Genomic DNA, 20,370 nt, shown 5'->3' with positions numbered 1-20,370 from the left:
CGCATAGACTTTTATAATTGTTAGCTCTTCCTGATGGATAGACCCTGTGATTATTATATAATGCCCTTCTTCATCTCTTGTTACAGCCTTTAATTTAAAGTCTAGTTTGTCTGATATAAGTATGGCTACTCCAGCTTTCTTTTGGCTTCCAGTGGCATGATAAATACTTCTCCATCCCCACACTCTCAATCTGAAGGTGTCCTCAGGTCTAAAATGAGTCTCTTGTAGACAGCAAATAGATGGGTCTTGTTTTTTTATCCATTCTGATACCCTATGTCTTTTGGTTGGCACATTTAGTCCATTTACATTCAGTGTTATAGAAAGTTATGGGTTTAGAGTCATTGTGATGTCCGTAGGTTTCATGCTTGTAGCAATGTCTCTGGTACTTTGTCTCACAGGATCCCCCTTAGGATCTCTTGTAGGACTGGTTTAGTGGTGATGAATTCCTTCAGTTTTTGTCTGTTTGGGAAGACCTTTATCTCTCCTTCTATTCTAAATGACAGGCTTGCTGGATAAAGGATTCTCAGCTGCATATTTTTTCTGTTCATCACATTGAAGATCTCCTGCCATTCCTTTCTGGCCTGCCAAGTTTCAGTAGAGAGATTGGTCATGAGTCTTATAGGTCTCCCTTTATATGTTAGAGCACGTTTATCTCTAGCTGCTTTCAGAATTTTCTCTTTATCCTTATATTTTGTCAGTTTCACTATGATATGTCGTGCAGAAGATCGATTCAAGTTACATCTGAAGGGAGTTATCTGTGCCTCTTGGATTTCAATGCCTTTTTCCTTCCCCAGATCAGGGAAGTTCTCAGCTATGATTTCTTCAAGTACACCTTCAGCACCTTTCCCTCTCTCTTCCTCCTCTGGAATACCAATTATGCGTAGATTATTTCTCTTTAGTGCATCACTTAGTTCTCTAATTTTCCCCTCACACTCCTGGATTTTTTTATCTCTCTTTTTCTCAGCTTCCTCTTTTTCCATAATTTTATCTTCTAGTTCATATATTCTCTCCTCTGCCTCTTCAATCTGAGCCGTGGTTGTCTCCATTTTATTTTGAAGCTCATTGATAGCATTTTTTAGCTCCTCCTGACTGTTCCTTAGTCCCTTGATCTCTGTAGCAATAGATTCTCTGCTGTCCTTTATACTGTTTTCAAGCCCAGTGATTAATTTTATGACTATTGTTCTAAATTCACTTTCTGTTATATTGTTTAAATCGTTTTTGATCAGTTCGTTAGCTGTTGTTATTTCCTGGACTTTTTTTGAGGGGAATTCTTCCGTTTCGTCATTTTGGATAGTCCCTGGAGTGGTGAGGACCTGCAGGGCACTTCCCCTGTGCTGTCTTGAATAACTTGTGTTGGTGGGCGGGGCCACAGTCAGACCTGATGTCTGCCCCCAGCGCACCACTGGGGCCAGTCAGACTGGTGTGTGCCTTCTCTTCCCCTCTCCTAGGGGCGGGATTCACTGTGGGGTGGCGTGGCCCCGTCTGGGCTACTTGCACACTGCCAGGCTTGTGGTGCTGGGGATCTGGCGTTTTAGCTGGGGTGGATCAGCAAGGTGCACAGGGGCGGGAGGGGCAGGCTCAGCTCCTTTTCCTTCAGAGATCCGCTTCAGGAGGGGCCCTGCGGCACCAGGAGGGAGTCAGACCCGCCGGAGGGATGGATCCACAGAAGCACAGCATTGGGTGTTTGAGCGGTGCAAGCAAGTTCCCTGGCAGGAACTGGTTCCTTTTGGGATTTTGGCTGGGGGATGGGCGAGGGAGATGGCGCTGGTGAGCGCCTTTGTTCCCCACCAAGCTGAGCTCTATCGTCCAGGGTTCAACAACTCTCCCTCCAGTTGTCCTCCAGTCCTCCCGTTCTCCGAGCAGAGCTGTTAGCTTATAAACTTCCAGATGTCAAGTCCCACTTGCTGTCAGAACACACTCTGTCCAGCCCCTCCGCTTTTGCAAGCCAGACTCGGGGGCTCTGCTTGGCTGGCAGGCCGTCCCTCCCTCCGGCTCCCTCCCTCCAGTCCGTGTAGCGCGCACCGCCTCGCCGCCCTTCCTACCCTCTTCCGTGGGCCTCTCGTCTGCGTTTGGCTCTGGAGGCTCCATTCTGCTAGTCTTCTGGTGGTTTTCTGGGTTATTTAGGCAGGTGTGGGTGGAATCTAAGTGCAGCAGGACGCACAGTGAGCCCTGCGTCCTCCTATGCCGCCATCTTCCGAGGATCTCCAAGGCTGAAAAGTCTTAAGATATGCTGTCAGCAACTTGGAGACCCAGGAGAGGCAAGGTGTAGTTCCAGCTTGAATCTGAAGGACTGAGAACAAAGGAGCTGATGGTATACTTCTGGTCCAAAAGCCAGCAGGCTTAGGACTCAAGAAGAACCAATGTTTCAGTCCAAGTGTGAAGGCTGGAAATGACTAATTTCCCAGGCCAGCAGTCAGGCAGGAAGTGCTTGCTCTCATTCAGCTTCTTTGTTCTATTCAGGTTTCCAGCTGATTGAATGAAGCCCACCCACATTGGGGAGGGCAATCTGTTTTAATCATTCTACTGATTCAGGCATTAAGCTCATTCAGAAGCATTGTCACAAACACACTCCGAATAATGCCTGGGCAAATGTCTGGGACGCTGGGGCTTAGTTAAGTTGACATATAAAATTAACCATCACATTCAGCAACCAATATGCAATAAACTTGGGTAAAGAATGTGCCAAGAATATGTGACTATAGTCAAACGTCCGTTGGAGGAAATTATCTTCCTGGTAGTGTGATTTAGTAGAAAAGAATCTTAATTCAGTCTTCAAACAGATAAAACCAACTCTTGAAGGAAAGAGCAATTGAAGAGAGAGGGCACAGGTGGAAGAAGGAAAGGAGAAGGAAGCCAGATGCAAGGAAGGAGATGGCAGGAAATAGAGAAAAGAAAGCAAAAGCTGTAGAACAATAGAGAGAAAGGCTAACGGACCAAAAGATACAGGTTTCATTTAATGAGCTTTTGGGGGGATCAAGTAATAAAATATTAATTGTAAATGTTGGGACTTCTAAAATTGTTGCCCTCATGGAAAGTTTCCAGTCATTTACAGTGTTCCTCTGCACTCTCCAATATATTAGGAGGGAAAACAATTCTAAAGATTTTTAATGATCTTTGGTTGATGTTTGTGAGCTCCCTGAGGTATGCACAAGCACTAGAAGTGTCAGCTGAGAAACTAGACGGCATAATCAGAACCCAATTTATGGTACATAGTGGTGGCTGGATACTACAAGAACTTTACAGACAGTACTCAAACTCCATATTAGAATTTTATATGTCCTTTTCCATTCTATCCCAAGAAGCCTATGGATGAAAAATTTTCTTGGTCTCTTCTTAGATCATTCTTTTGGTAATTTTGCTTCTGTCCATATTGTGTTCATTATACAACAGCTGTCTTCATTGTCATCTCATTAGTATATTTGAGGGGAGTCATTTCCCTGGTGATGCTAAAACTTACCTTTAGAAATGTTACTAGCACTTAACTACTTAGAGTGTCCCTTAAGGGCATTTGATGGAGGATTGTTCTCTGGCCATTTTGGAGTCAGTGTTTAATGGCAATTCTCCCTCTTGCATCCTTTATGTACGAGTTTTTTCGGTAAAGTAATGTTGGATTAATTGAGATGATCACTTAGCAACATGAGGTCTCACAGAAAATTATTTCCTTAATTCTAAGTAATATTGCTGCTTGACATGTTCATGAAAGAGCCCAGCCTGATAGTAAGGGTCTACAAAAATAGGCATCACATCCTTTGAGAAGCATGTACTACTTGACTTACCCTCACCATCACCACGTGGCTGATTAGCAACCACTTCCCAATGCTTCCATTGCACCCTGGGCAAATCTGAGGAACAGGGATTTTCACAGTGTATTATAAGCATTGTTTTATTTACCTTTTTCCTCACTATACTGAAAACTCTTCTCTGTCAAAAACCATGCCTAATTATCTTTGATATCTTCAGTTTTCTAGATTCCTAGCCCACAGTAGAGTCAACAAATGAATCAGTGAATGAATGTGTTGATAATAAAAATGGAGAAAAGTGGTTGAATTTGAGAGAAAATTAGGAAGTAGACTTTGTGACTGAGTGTGATGAATGAGGACAGGAGGAAAGTAGATGGCTCTCTGGCTTTAGTAATTGGGTGGTTGTTAGAATCATTAATACAGTTAAGTTTGTTTTGTTTTGGGGGAGGATAAAGAAGAACATAGAATTATGGTAGTGTTAAAAATAAACTCAAAATGGATGAAAGACCTAAATGTGAGACAGGAAACCACCAAAATCCTAGAGAAGAAAACAGGCAACAACCGTTTTGGCCTCAGCCACAGCAATTTCTTGCTTGACACGTCTCCAAAGGCAAGGGAATTAAAAGCAAAAATGAACTATTGGGACCTCATCAAGATAAAAAACTTCTGCACTGCAAAGGAAATAATCAACAAAACTAAAAGGCAACAGATGGAATGGGAAAAGATATTTGCAAATGACATATTGGATAAAGGGTTAGTATCCAAAATTTATAAAGAACTTACCAAACTCAACACCTGAAAAACAATAATCCAGTGAAGAAATGGGCAGAAGACATGAATAGACACTTTTCCAAAGAAGACGTCCAGATGGCCAACAGACACATGAAAAGATGCTCAACGTCATTTATCATCATGGAAATACAAATTGAAACCACACTGAGATACCACCTCACAGCAGTCAGAGTGGCTAAAATTAACAACTCAGGAAACAACAGATGCTGGCGAGGATGTGGAGTAATGGGAACCCTCTTGCACTGTTGGTGGGAATGCAAACTGGTGCAGCCACTCTGGAAAACAGTGTGGAGGTTCCTCAAAAAATTAAAAATAGAACTACCCTATGACCCAGCAATAGCACTACTAGGAATTTATCCAAAGGATACAGGAGTGCTGATGCATAGGGGCACATATACCCCGTTGTTTATAGCAGTGCTTTCAACAATAGCCAAATTATGGAAAGAGCCTAAATGTCCATCAACTGATGAATGGAGAAAGAAGATGTGGTTTATATATATAATGGAATACTACTTGGCAATGAGAAAGAATGAAATCATGCCATTTGCAGCAACATGGATGGAACTGGAGGGTATTATGCTGAGTGAAATAAGTCAGTCAGAGAAAGACAGATATCATACATTTTCACTCATATGTGGAACCTGAGAAACTTAACAGAAGACCATGGGGGAAGGGAAGGGGAAAAAATAGTTACAAACAGAGAGTGAGGGAGGCAAACCATAAGAGACTCTTAAATACAGAGAACAAACCGAGGGTTGATGAGGGGGTGGAGGAGAGGGGAAAATGGGTGATTGGCATTGAGGAGGGCACTTGTTGGGATGAACTCTGGGTGTTGTATGTAAGTGATGAATCACGGGAATCTACCCCCCAAACCAAGAGCACACTGTACACACTTAATGTTAGCCAATTTGACAATAAATTATATTAAAAAAAAAAGAAGTATCATAGTGTTTTATTGTTTTAGTAGTTTGTTAACTTTTGTAAAGTAAGCTTTACACCAACATGGGACTTGAATTCACAATCCTGAGATCAAGAGTCTACTGATTGAGCCAGCAAGGTGCCCCAGAAGTATGGGAGTGTTTTGTGCTGGTCTCAGCCTATCAATAACCGATGTTGTGGCTGGACCAGCCCTTGTGGTTCTTATGATTGCAAAATACTCTTCTGCAACCACTATCATGGGACTTTAAAAAAATAAAGGTTTATTACTTACAAGACCTGTAAATTACACAGCATAGCTCAGGCCACATAGCAAGGTTGCAGGTAAAGAGAAAGAGCACTAGTGGGCCTAGTATTCTGCTTTTATTGGGGTTGAGGGTATGTGCCTAGGGTTTCTCAGGCTCACTCTCTTTTTTGTGTGAATTCCACTTTACATAGGAGTCAAATTTAAAGGGTAGAATTTAAAGTATGGGAGCAGAAAAAAACAAGTGGCCCAAACGGTCAGTTATCAAAATCAACCCAAATCCTTCCAACCCTTGGAAGGGGAGAAGAGATCTAGGGCAAGCAGCTTGGTTTTATAATATGACATGATGTAAGAGTTGCACTCATCAATTTTGCTCATATCCCACTGGCCTAAAGTAAATCACACAACCATACCTAATAGCAAGAACATCCAGGAAATATAGTCTTATTGGGATAGGGTTGAGAGTTAACCGTTTTCCTATCTCTGCTCCACCATTAAGTAAAGAGAACTTATCTTTTAGTTCATAGACCCCAGGAACATAACAAGTCCCATCCAGGCCTAATGAAGAGAAATGAGCATCACTCAGAGATTTTGAATATCCAGCAAGATAGGACTTTTGGTGTCATCCTCACAGAGGGAGTAAATGTACTCGGTATTTGAGAATAAAATAAACCAGATATTTGGTGGCCAAAGGGATAGACTGGCACAGAGAGGGGCAATGTTTGTGTTTCTTCTTCCGTAATGTAGAGTTGTCCAATCAGGGGCCACATTTCCAATTCTCTCATCCTTGTGACGTGTCCTCAGTAATACAACATACTCAGAAGTGATGTGTATCACATCTGAGACAAGGCAAGGAAGAAGCAGGTGTACTTTCTCCACACTCTGTTCCTCTGTCTGCTGGATGGATACAGAGAACTCTAAAACTCAAGGGGATAGCAGATCCATGGATGAAAAGAGACCAGCCCCTCAAATCTCAGTGTGAAAGCCTGCCAGCCCATGAGGAACACCTATATTGATCCATTATGTAAGTGAAAAATAAACTTCCTTTATTGTGTTGTGGTAAGCCACTTCAATTTGGGGGTTTGATGATTTTTACAAACTAGACTAAACCTAACAAATGTATTGATTTATTCATCTATTTTCTAATTCTCTGTGCCCTCTCTAGAATATAAGTGTCAAGAGTTCAGTCTTTGTCTGTTTATTCATTACAATGTCTCTAGTGGCTAGAACAGCGCCTGGCACACAGGTGTTCAATAAGTATTCATGAGCGAAGAGTAAGGGCAGACTGAAGCATGTGCCCTGCAGTGGGAAGGAAGCACACAAAGCCACATAGTATTTCTCCAAACTGCGGCTGAGGCTGATGGCATAATTGAATCAGAGCTGCAACATTTATTTTCCCAGAACATAAATAACTTTCGTTGGCTAGCCAGTCAGTATGATGGCTGGGGAGAGAAATCACCTTGTGGTCATAGTTTATTTGTTCATTCATCTGTCCATGAATTCATTCATTCGTTAAACAAATACGTCTTGGGTGTCTACCATGTAGTAGGGTATCCAGAGTTATGAAGGCTACAGCTGGGGCCAATCCATAGTTAGATTTAGTTAGGCAGCTATAGCTCCAAATTCCATAAACAAATGTCACTAGTCTCAGGTGAGAAAAAGAAAGGGAGTGTGGGTGGTTCAGCACAGCCTGTTTCTAGCCTAGAAGGTGCATCTGAGAGCATTCTTTAGGGATGGAGGCCTTTATGGGTGGCTAGCAAAGTAGTTCATACAGCAATGGGTTGTTGTGGGGAGAAGTAAGGAAGAGATCAGTGTTCTTGTTATATATTTTAGAGATTGCCAGGGAAGCTGTACTGATCCATTCAGGGGAGATACTCACATTTTATTCTAAATGGGTTTACAGTGGTGAGGCCTCAATTTTTGCAGGCTCTCCAGAGAGCTGTGGACCCTTTTCTTCAGCCTTTAAAGTTGTTCTCAAGAAGACTCTGGTTTCTGGAGTGTTGACTAAACATGCATTCTGGTTTCACCAAATATCACTGGTGTCCCCACGTTAGGCAGTCTTGGATGCCAGGAGAAAGAAACTTATAACATCTTGGATTATTTTGTTCATGTACAATCATCATGCTTTAAGAAGGATGTTGTCAAACTAGTTTGAGTTAAGAAGAGACAAACCAGGAAAGTGTTGGATATGAGGATGATGTTGTGTGAAGAAAAGTAGACAGAGTTAGAGGTCTGAATCCCCATTCATGGGGGGATAAGATGGGCCTGCTTGAAGCACTAGCCAGCACCTAGCTGGGTCATTGAATGGCTAATGAGACCTGAGGGAAAGTGTAGTTCAAGCCTCCTCTTTGAGAAGAAAAGGAGAGTCAGGAGCTGGAGAGATAATCCAAAATGCAAATGTCAAATCAAAATACCAGAAGTGGAGGGGCGCCTGGGTGGCTCAGTCGGTTAAGCGTCCAACTTCGGCTCAGGTCATGATCTCGTGGTCCATGGGTTCGAGCCCCGCGTCGGGCTCTGTGCTGACAGCTCAGAGCCTGGAGCCTGTTTCAGATTCCGTGTCTCCCTCTTTCTCTGACCCTCCCCTGTTCATGCTCTCTCTCTGTCTCAAAAATAAATAAATGTTAAAAAAAATAAAATAAAATAAAAACCTGTTAAAAAAAAAAAAATACCAGAAGTGGAATTGTAAATGAGAGAGAAAACACAGGATGCCAGAGCCTAAATGGGTGCCAGATTAGAGTAGGTACAGAAGAAAGTTCCAGGATGATTGCCATGAATACCATCAGTTCTATGCATCTTGACTTCATAGCGGTGGATGCTAGTGCAAGCCCACATCTGATTTGCTAAAACTATAGAGCTGAAACACATGAGGGCTTGGAAAGTCATGAGAACTATATCTAAATACCTAAAGAATTGCCAAGGCTCCAGAGTTCTAGGTCTGCTATTCAGTGACCAAGAGACATTGGGCATGTTACCTGATCTTGCTGGGCTTCCTTTTCTTCATTGGGAAAATGAATATGATAATAACACATGTGTACATCACAACGGGGGGGGGGGGATAAAGATCTAATTATGTAATGGTGGTAAAAGGCCTCTGAAAACTACATATTGATAAAGAAATTTTGAGCTGTATCAATGGGTGAAAGTTACAAGAAGGAAGGTTTTCGTTCAAAATCCTGAAACAGTTAGTAATAGCTGCCTAGGGATGAAGTGACTTGCTTCCTGAACTAATGGGTGCCTCCATTACTAGATACAGCCATCTGATAAGGTTCTTAAGGATGTGAAGATAGAGGAAGGGCTATCATCTGGGTCCAAGCCTGGGCTCAAGGAGTCCACCAATGTCTTGAAATCACAAACTCTGTTGGTGCTTGAAGTACATACATATTTCTGGAGAAGATCCACAATTTTCTTTAGATTTGTAAAAAGGCAAAGAGTCACAAAAGGTAAAGAATAAAAACATGGTACTTGATATTACTTACAACTCTGTTGAGTGTATTATCCTTTGTAGACTTTAATATTAGTGTTGAAGAAACTGAGCATATGTTTTTGTGTGTGTGCTGTCTTTCAGTTGAGGGGACAAGAAGAGAGAATCACAGTATTTTTTCCAAGCCTATGTGACTTCTTCAGGATGCTTGCCCACCCCATCCATTCCTGGCTTGGGACTGAGTGTTTATACATTTACCTGTATGGCCTGCTGAGTGCTGGCTCTTGATAACTAAACCTAAATGCTATGACACCTTCATGGTCAGCACTATCCTTGATATTGTTCCTATTTTCAAGGATTTGCTCCAGTGCGTGCTTAAATGATAGGCTGTTTGTGGCTTGGTGTTCCTTCTGCATTCTTTCTCCAATCTCACAGAAATAGAAGATTTAGCTGAGTATGTGGTTGCCAGCTAAAGACCACATTTTCCAGTTTCCCTTTCAGCTTTGGGAGGGACTGGGTTTTTGGCAGAGCCGTGAACAGAGTGATAAGTACAACTTCCAGCTAATATCTTTTTTTTTAGGTTTATTTATTTATTTTGAGACTGAGAGAGAGAGAGACAGAGAGAGAGAGACCATGATCAGGGGAGGAACAGAGAGAGAGGGAGGGAGAGAGAGAGAATCCCAGGCAGGCTCCACACTGTCAGCATGGAGACCAACGCAGGGCTCGAACCCACAAACTGTGAGATCATGACCTGAGCCGAAACCAAGAGCTGGACGCTTAACTGACTGAGCCACCCAGGTGCCCCTCCAGCTAATATCTTAAAGAGGAAAGGTGACTGCCTTCCCATTCCCTTTTACCTCCTCCCACTTGAAGGCAGGTGTGGTGGCAGGAGCTAGCAGCCATCTTAGGTCATTTATTGAAAACCATGTGTTGAAGATGGAGAACAAGATACACAGAGCCTGGATACCTGGTGACCTTGTACAGCGAACTACCCTACTATTTCTGGACCACCTATTTCCTCAATTTCATGTGAGAGAAAAAGGAATTTTTATCTTGTTTAAGCTCCTCTATTTGGGCATACTTCTGTTGTAGTGAGCTGTTATTGGATGTGACCAGTACTTTATTTTCATTTCTTATCCGTCCGGATAGTCAAGGTCAGTTTGCTTTCACTTGGCGAGGACAATATACTTCTACTGTTTGTTTCAGGGTTATTGAAAACATTTTTTTCTTAGTATAGTTGACACACAATGTTACATTAGTTTCAGGTGTACAACATAGTGATCCAACTTCTCTATGTTTTGCTATGCTATGCTCCCCACAAGTGTAGCTACCACCTGCCACCATACAACAGTATTACAGTATCATTTACTATATTCCCTATACTGTGCCTTTTCTTCCCATGAGTTATTCATTTTGTGACTGGAAGTGTTTCAGGGCTAAATTGCCCAGTTCATTGCCCATAATTTTGCTGCTGGGGGACATCTGAGAAAGGGCAGAAGCAGCTTCCACCCCTCTGAGGCCTCAATTTATATGTCCCTTTCTTAAGGAGGGCTTTCTAAACAACCCAATCTAAAGTAAGTGCCCCTTCATTACTGTCTTGCTCGGCCCACTTATTTCCTGCATGGCACTTAGTTAAATTCATAATGATTTGTTACCCAACTTGCACTTTAGGAAACAATCTCCTACCTGGCTCAGTAGGTCGAGTGTCTGATTTCAGCTCAGGTCATGACCTCATGGTTCATGAGTTTGAGTCCCACATTAGGCTCTCTGCTGTGGGCACAAAGCCTGCTTCAGATCCTCTGTCCCCTACGCTCTCTGTCTCTCCCTGCTCATTCTCTCTTTCTCTCTCAAAATAAACAAATTTAAAAAAATTTTAAAAAGGATACAAGTTCCATGAGGGCAGGGATCATAACTGTGCGTTCACAGAATGCTTATCATAATATCTGACATGCAGTGGACACATAAACATCAAATGAGCGATGAATCTGGAAGTTATTATTATTATGGTTATTATTTGGAAATTATTAAAAATTCCTGCTCAGGTTTCACAAGCACCAGGGAAATCTGTAGACTACCTTTTAAAAAATTATTATTATTCATTTGTTTAAAAAGTTTTTTTAAATATGAAACTTATTGTCAAATTGGTTTCCATACAACACCCAGTGCTCATCCCAACAGGTGCCCTCCTCAATACCCATCACCCACCCTCCCCTCCCTCCCACCCCCCATCAACCCTCAGTTTGTTCTCAGTTTTTAAGAATCTTTTATGGTTTGCCTCCCTCCCTAACTTTTTTTTCCTTTCCCTCCCCCTCCCCCATGGTCTTTTGTTAAGTTTCTCAGGATCCACATAAGAATGAAAACCACATATGGTATCTGTCTTTCTCTGTAGACTATCTTGATAATATTCCAAATGAAGGTTTTCTTATCTAAGATTCAAATCCCAGAAACCAAAAAGAAAAGTTTATTTATCTTAATTCATGAAAATTTTGAATTTCTGTATGATAAAAGACACCATAAATGTATTGTTATAAAAATGCAAGAATGGGGAAAATTATAAAGAAAAGTTACAATCAAGGGCTATTATCCACAATATTAAAGAACTCATACAAATCAGTAAGAAAAAGACAAACAACTCCATTGGAAAATAAACATAGATGTAATGTATGAATCACAGACAAAAAAACAAAGATAATCACAAATGGCCAATAAGCATGTTTTTAAAACTATAAATAGTGTAAATATCCAATAATAAGAAAATAGTTCAATAAGTTATAGTATATCCATGTTATAAAATATTATGAATCCATTGATTAGGAATATGATGTATTTTTTATTAAGTGAAAAAAACAAGAATAATATGGATATGATTCCATCTATAAGAATGCATACTTACATATGTATGAAATGTATAGGAAAAACTCTGAAAGAATGCACACCAAACTATTCTGTTTTTAGGAAAATGCATAGGAGATGTGTCAGGGCGTGGGTCAGGGCAGAGACGTGTAGTGTATGTGAAGTGGGATTTTTACTTTTTACTTTACATGCTTTTCTAGTGTTGGAAATCTTTTACTGTGAGCATTTATTCACTTATTACTTGTGAAATTCCAAAAACTATTTCTAAAAAGCAGAAAACATATGGAAGTCACCTAGCAAAATTCTTGGTATACAGCTTTAATAGAAGACAGAATCAAACAGTAATGATTGGCAAATCTCCCCAAATCATACCGAAACAGATCTAAGTGACACAGGGTATCACCTGTGCACCTTTGGATAATGTGCAGTTACACAGAGACCCCCATCACACCTACCCCTAACCCTCCCACTGTACCTTGATTCTTTACCATTTTTTTGGCCCATTAGCTGTAATTTAACTTTATTTTTTTAAATGTTTAGTTATTTTGAGAGAGACAGAGAGAGAGAGAGGCAGAGAGAAAGAGAGAGAGAGGGAGAAGCTCCACACTGTTAGCACGGAAGTGGAGCCTGACCCGGGACTCAAACTCGTGAATGGTGAGATCAAGCCCTGAGACAAAATCAAGAGTTGGACGCTAAACTGACTGAGCACCCAGGTGGCCCTGTAATTTAACTTTAAAATTATACACACACACACACACACACACACACACACACACACATATATATATATATATATATATATATATATATATATATATATATAAAATCGTTGTACCCTGGGCTGTAACATTAGGGGAGTTTCTTCAGGTGCAAGTAGACCCCATTCTTGGGTTTGAGGACAATCTGGGGCAAGAAGACAAGAGGTCTGGTTGGATCTGGAGACACCTTGAAGCGGAGCAGGATCAAGGCAATGGCCACCTTTAACTCAATCATGGCAAACTGCTGCCCGATACAGTTCCTGCAGACACCGAGGGAAAGAAAGAGATACTTGAAGAAATGGTAGTTTTTTCTGACTCTTGCATAAGATGCTAGCATAATGAATCTGATAGTCACAGTAAAGCTGCATTTACACACCATATGCCACAGAAACTTTTGAACGTCTATTGTTCCCTGCAAGAATGTGAACCGGGAGGCTGCAATGTGATGCCTGCCCTAAACAAGGTGGCACTTGGAATTGCTTATAGAATTGTTTCCCCTGTGAGAATATAAATGTCAAACTGGGTGACTATAGTGGGAACAGAGTATTGTGTCATTGACATTTGCTAATAAAGCAGAATTTAAATGTTCTCACGTGCGCGTGTGCGCGCATGCGCGCACACACACACACACACACACACACACAAAGAGATAAATTTGTGAGATGGAGGATGTGGTAATAACTAGATGGGGAAGAGTCCTTTCATGATCTATACAGATATCAAATCACCATGATACACATTTTAAATATCTTACAATTTCACATGTCAGCTATACCTCAATAAATTTGAAATTAAGAAAAAAGAAGAATTGTTTCTCCTGCGTCAGGGGTGGGCTGCATGGCTGATGAGCAAGTTTGCATTGTGGGAGAGCTTTCTGAGGCATGGCTGTATAAGATGTGATAGAGAAGGGCTTTGTCTTTTGTGACACTAACTGGTCTTTTCAGGGGCTCAAATAGGTACCAATATCTACCTCATAATCTGGTGAGAAGATGGGGTTCCATGGAAGAATATATACACCTGAGATACCAAAGGAAGAATGCTGTTTCCAAATAAAACACTTCTGTCTATTTTCAACAACTTCAAATTGTCCTCACCTTGGTCCGGCTGAGAATGGTAAGAAGGAGTGGGGGTGTCTCTGATCAGAATTTTCCTGAGAGAATCGCGAGGGGTCAAAGACCTGAAATGACAAGGCAACCCCACCACCATCCCCAAAACACCATTAGCATATTTTTTAAGCTACTGCTTAGCACTGATCAACAGAAATCTATAATGAGCTACATATATAATTTCTTTTCTTCTTTTTTTAAGCAGGCTTCACACCCAGCATGGAGCCCAATGCAGGGCTCGAACTCATGACCCTGAGATCAAGACCTGAGCCGAGGTCAAGAGTCAGACGCTTAACTGACTGAGCCACCTAGGCACCCCCACATATGTAATTTCAAACATTCTGGTAGTCACTTTTTTAAAAGGTGAAAGTAATTTTAACAATAGAATTTATTTTGCAGAAAATATTATCATTCCAACATGTACTCAATATAAATAATTATTAAGGAAATATTTCACATTTTTGTACTATGTCTTCAAAATCCAGTGATATACACTGGGTACACATTTCCAGCACATCTCATTTCCCACTAGCTACATTTCAAATGCCCAGTAACCACATGTGACTAGTAGCTACCACACTGGACAGTGCAACTCAAGAGGTGCAGCCCTTGTCTGGCCTCTTCATTGACAAGTCTGCTACCCAGACACATAAGGAGAAAGCAGAAACACTAGGGTGTAATATTATTTTCATTCTGGAAGTAAGAATGTCCCAACCTAATTTACCCAAAGAAAATGAAAACACTAATTTGAAAAGATATATGCACCTGCTATGTGCAATACGACAGCATTATTTACAATAGTTAAGATATGGAAGCAGCCTAAGTGTCCATCCACAAATGAATGGATAAAGAGGATGTGGTGGATGGGATGGAATGTTACATGGCCATAAAAAGGATGAGATCATGCCTTTTGAGACAATATGGATATACCTAGAGGGCAGTATGCTAAGTAAAATAAGTCAGACTGAGAAAGATAAATACTATATTATTCCATTCATGGGTGGAATCTAAAAAAAAAAAAAAAAACAACGAAAAACAAGTGTATAAACAAACAAAAAGCAGAATTAGACCAAAAATACAGAGAACAAACTGATGGTTGTGGGGGAAGTTTGGACAAAATGGGTGAAGAGGAGAGGGGAGATACAGGCTTCCAGTTACAAAATGAGTAAGTCACAGGAATAAAAGACATAGCATAAGGAACATGGTCAATAATACCGTAATAGCGATGTAATGGGACAGACGGTAGCTACACTTGTGGGGAACGCAGCATGATGTATAAACTTGTCAAATCACTAAGTTGTGCACCTGAAACTAATGTCACATTGTATGTCAACTATACTCAAATAAAATTGATTTGAACATTAAAAAAAAAGAATGTGCCCACTTAGAAGTCAAGCCAAAGTGCTTATGTGATCAATGATTATTGAGACATGTAGTCCACCTCCCATTACACATAAGAGATCTTAAATCCTAGCCACTTATGTGAAAGTATCTGTAGGTGTTGTGAGTGTTGAGAGTTTAAGAATGTTGAATCAAGCGCTCAGGTAAGCTATATGTCTTCTTTTTGCCTCTGTGTGCAGTCTCTCCTCCCTTTCCTGCCCTGCTCTGGGCTCCAAGAAGCTGACCCACATGGTTTCTTTTGAGGTTGGCTGATAAAAGACATTGATTGGCGATCTGGAGGGTGGGCAGAGAGAACTTTTGGGTTATTTATTCCCTGGGCCCCACCCTACCAGGCTGCCTCTGGCTGGCTGCATGCTCCACTGAAGGTCCAACTCCTGCCCAGGACCCTTCCCAGCACAGTAATCTCTCTCCAGGCTTTTGTAACCCTCTTTCCTGCCTGGCCCAGACGTGGTAAGCACTTCAGCAGTTATTTGCTCCATTCTGTTTTTCTAAAGCCTACCCATACCTTTGTAAATAGTTGCTTTATAAAACTCTCCTCCAAGTGCCCAAGTTGAGTGTGCCATTGGGTTTCTGCCAGTATCCTGATTGTTACATCCAGCCAAAAAGAGTCTGAGTTGCCTGCATGACTGCATGAGTGGTCTATACTCCTGCAGGCGTCTAGGTGAGTTCTTGATAGAGCTTGCTAAGTAAACAGCTGTGGTATAGACTTTGGGCAATTTCAAACAGATTGTGTGGCATTATATCCATATGTTCATGCAAAGTGAACATAAAGTAGGAATAGGGGAAGGGGACAGACAGCTTTCCTTTGGGGGAAAGGTTGAACATTTTCGGTCTTTAAGTTTATTTTGTTTGCCTTGAGTCATTTGCCACTTCCATGCATAGCTAACAAAAAGTGAGCTACACAGCATTAGTTCTTTCAAGGATTTATGTATAAGACAGTCGTACCTTTGGGTTTTCCCAGATGGCAGGGTTATGATGAAGGCCCCAAATACTGAGAACCACGGTTATTCCTGTGAAAAGAAAGAAATAAAAAAGATTGCAGAAGATACAGCAAGTTGTGGGCTACTGTTACACCATTCTTCAATAAGACTTTTCTTCTTGAAGGGAAACAGCTAGCTCTTGATAGAGTTCTGTGCACTGTAGCTGATGCCAGCAGTCAAGGACCCATGGGTAGATGAGGCCTGGGTGACACCTTAGATTTCAAAGCAATGACATATTCAATACATGCTTCTATCTTAAGGAGCTATTGGTATCATGTCAAAATGATATCTGTTAGTGGACTATACAGCACCCACCAGAGACAGTTTGGGTACAAAAGAACAGAATCACAATTCCATCACGCAGTTCCAGTGACAAGTTTCTGCTGGTTCTGTTCATAAGCGGAAGGGAGGAAATTTTAGCAAATATCCATGTGGTTTGGGGCTTAAAAAAAAAACACAGGGGAGAGAGATTTTGAGGATTATTTGATTACCATAAAAATTCTGGTAAATTAATTTTGGATCTGTCCACAAAGTCACAGTAAGTGACAGGCTGTTGGTGTTTGCTACAAGCAGTCTTATCAGCTTGTATCTAAGGGCAAGAATTCACAGAACACTGAAGCAGATAAGTGAAGGGTGTCTCACATGACACCCCTCTGCCTCTCACCTGCCATGCTTGGAAACCTGTGCTCTGAAGAGCACAGGGCTCCAGGCGTTGGGACTCTGTGTGAGTTTTAGTTCTGCTCATCTGCACTTTGGGGTCTCTGGTGGGTTTTTGGTTACACCAAAAGTATTTGAAAGTGCTTTGTAAACTGAGAAGCACCATATAAATGTCTGCTAAGATCATTTCTAAGGGGAAAAATGAGATAATGTGTTTGAAGGCTCTATGTAAACTATTAAGTGCTGTACACTTACAAGAGTGACATTATTATGATGATGAAGCCAAAGACCCACGGGGTCATCTAGATAAAGATGATGATGCTCATTTCCCACGAAGTCTCACCTGGGTCTCAAACTAAGCCAAATAAGGATAATTTTAGGAACAAACAACGTGTCCTCCAATGAAAGAAACCCTGGGTTGGGATTCTGGTAATCCAGGTTCTGGGCACAGAGCTTTGCTTCAAATGGTTATATACTTTTGAGAAAGTCTGGAAGCCACATTTGATCAAGGAATTTCCCACTGAATTCTTAATAGGCACCCAACCCTAAGCTAGACGTCCTTAGGATTGTATTTTGACTCTAACAGTTGAGAAACAAGCCAGTCTTTGTCATTGTCACTTTGTCACCCAGGATCCCATGGTCTCTAAGAACTGCTTAGGAAAAGAATACAAAGACCTGCAGGCAAGGAGCGTCCATCTGGGAAGGTAATGGGCTTGCTGAGCTCTCTGGAAATGGATGGGACTGGAGGGGCCAGTCGGAGTGACTCCTTGATGCACATTGTAGTGTATGACATCTCACCCAGCTGGTCCCTGTGAGGACAAGGGAGGAGGGTAGGGAACTCAGACTCCATATCCAGTTTATAAATATTGATGTTCTTTTCCTCTTTGGTGTTTATTCTTGGTAAATACCATCTCTAGGTTAAAGTTATTTTGCAGTTGGTTTATGTAACAGAATGTTGAGACTCTTTCTGCCTCAGGGTCAGCTGAGGTTCCAGAGAAAGAGGGACCAAAAAAGTGCCAGATATCTTCATGATAAAGCAAGATGCTAATCTACCAGTAAAGGATTTGCTAGGGGAGTTTCTGAAACCAGTTTTGCAACACTTAGCTCAAGAATGTGTAAGGAATGACTAAGGACTAAAAAGAAGAGGCTGAAGAGTTTTGATAGGGAAAAAAAAACCTTTAAGGAGAATTGTTGGAATGCCAGAGTACTGTGGAGAATGGAGGAGTGCCCCCAAACCATGTTAGGCAAAGAAGCCCTCTTGGGTCACTGAGATGACCTGAAATGTGCTCCCTGGAGTTTGGGAAACAGGGCTGATAGGAAAGGCTGTGACTCAGAACAGGCAGGGAGTGAGGGGAGGGCAACAGGGACAAGTTAGGAGTGGTCCATTGTGTTCTATGGGCCAATGAACTGGCAAGAGGGAGAGCTCTGGAACCAGCTTGAAAGGAGCTCTGAGGACAAGAATTTCCTTGCCCCATGAATCACCATGGCAAAGCTACAGTGAGGGAATCTCCAAAAAACCCAGAGATGCACCCACTGAGAATAAAAGGAGGCACTGAATAGCTACTAAGCTTAGAGGGCAAGATCACCATATTACCACCTCTTTCTCCTTATCCTCACTTCCTCCTGGGACCAGTTATGTAAGGGCCAGAAGCAGCAGCTACTGGGTAGGGGAGGAACTGGTCAGTAAGAAGTCAACCACAACCCCCTCAGTCACCACTGGCTTCCAGACCCAAAGAAATGCTGATCTGGGATGGAGGGAGATGGTCCCAGTGGATGCGAATTTACACTTTGTATTATTCCACTGGACCAGACAGTTTAATTACTGAATGAGACTGCTCTTGTGAATTAAATGGGTGGGAACTCTCTGAGATCTGGGTAAGATTTCACTCTGGAGATGAAAAGAACTTGCCCTATACAAGTATCAGAGGGAGAAGAATAAAGTTTTTTACTTGCATCCTAGATAGTCAGCTAATCATAAAATGACTGCATATATTCAGTCTATTTGTTTTATTGTATTTCTGTTTGCTTTTCTGATTACTTATTTTGAATGCAGGTTTTGGCCATTCGGTGGTGTGAAATTTTAATTTTTTTGTTAAAAGTTTTTTTCAATGTTTACTTATTTTTGAGAGACAGAGACAGAGTGTGAGTAAGGAAGGGGCAGAGAGAGAGGGGGACACAGAATTCAAAGCAGGCTCTAGGTTCTGAGCTGTCAGCACAGAGCCCGAAGGGGGGCTCGAACCCACAAAACCATGAGATCATGACCTGGGCCCAACCAGGTTGGATGCCCAACCGACTGAGCCACCCAGGTGCCCCGTGAAATTTTAATTTTGAACTCTTTCCTCCTCAACCCCAGAATAAAAAGAGTAATTCTGCTTAGTCTGGCACTTTGCATATTTAAGAAACACAATGTTGTCCATCTTAGCCCTGGTGCAAGAAGAAGAGAGGAATTTTAACCCAATGGAGAAATGGCTGATGAGGAGCCAAATGGAGACATTGAGGAGCCTCAATGTCTGATGAGGAGCTGGCTGATGAGGAGCCAAATGGAGACAGCTTTTTTGGAAATTGCTCTTTGCAGTGTGGTTTTACTATCTGTCTAAAAGAACTATAAATTTCCAGAATGCTATGGAAAAATTTCATTAAATATAAGTATAAGGTCATATTATGGAATAAAAACATATCTTATTGTTTATAAAATTATTTTCATTTCTCTCATTAAAATGAAAGTTAACAGATCCTTTGGACTTTTTCTTCTCACCTGGCAAAAATTTCTTTATTGTTTTCACATTTCACATAGGCCAAACAAGAATAAGGAAGGTGAATATTTGGGTTGGATATATATATACATATATATCCACCCTAAACAGGTTATCTGATTAATATTAATGCATGAGTAAAAAATGATTAATCAATACTGTATTTTGTGCTATACAAATTAAATCTTTAATTTATGGTAGGAAATATTATTTCCTTATACAAAGTAAGACCTCTACTACATCTATATAAATTCAAATTGTCCCTTACAAATGTTCTGAGCTGACCTTTGCATTTGAAATACGGTGTTTTCCCCGTAGTCATGAGGTCAGGTGGCCCTTAGTATTTCTATCTTTCTGTCCCTTTCACCAGCAAAACAAGGATAAGTGAAATATCTAACTAGGGTAAAGAATGTGGTTTATATTGGAGACATGTGTTTGTTTTTCTATCAGAGATTATGTCTGAAGGGCAAATCCATAACATGGGCATCATTAACAGCAAGATAAGCTCAAAGTCTTGCACAACGGTGTTGAAGTTTTCTACCTGGCTGATTCCTACCCATCCTAAAAGAGGCAGCTAGCATGTCAGATCTCCCAGGAAGTCCTCTGGAGTCCCCTATACCAGGTTAGGTGCCTGTCTTCTAAGTCTCTGTAGTAACCCACACATCTCTCTCTCTCGCTACCCTTACCAGGTTATATGGCAATTATTTGTATGGAGGTCTGTCTCCTGTA

At 41.3% G+C, this 20,370-nt stretch overlaps 1 protein-coding gene across 3 annotated transcripts in view; it reads right to left on the bottom strand.

The window, feature by feature from the left end:
• Positions 1-12,805: 12,805 nt before the first annotated feature.
• LOC122226971 (cytochrome P450 4X1-like) overlaps positions 12,806-20,370 on the bottom strand; it is a 104,851-nt gene continuing 97,286 nt past the window's right edge. For all 3 annotated transcript variants that reach the window (XM_042951029.1, XM_042951027.1, XM_042951028.1), the window contains 4 exons: positions 17,564-17,697; positions 16,197-16,261; positions 13,839-13,921; positions 12,806-13,004 (listed from right to left, as the gene is read on the bottom strand). In XM_042951029.1, coding sequence (XP_042806963.1) covers positions 12,836-13,004; positions 13,839-13,921; positions 16,197-16,261; positions 17,564-17,697 — 451 coding nt within the window. In that variant the 3' untranslated portion in view covers positions 12,806-12,835. The remainder of the gene's footprint in view (positions 13,005-13,838; positions 13,922-16,196; positions 16,262-17,563; positions 17,698-20,370) is intronic.

This window comes from Panthera leo, chromosome C1 (assembly GCF_018350215.1).
Source record: "Panthera leo isolate Ple1 chromosome C1, P.leo_Ple1_pat1.1, whole genome shotgun sequence".
Classification (NCBI taxonomy): Eukaryota; Metazoa; Chordata; class Mammalia; order Carnivora; family Felidae; genus Panthera; species Panthera leo.
This window is presented reverse-complemented; position numbering and strand designations above follow the sequence as displayed.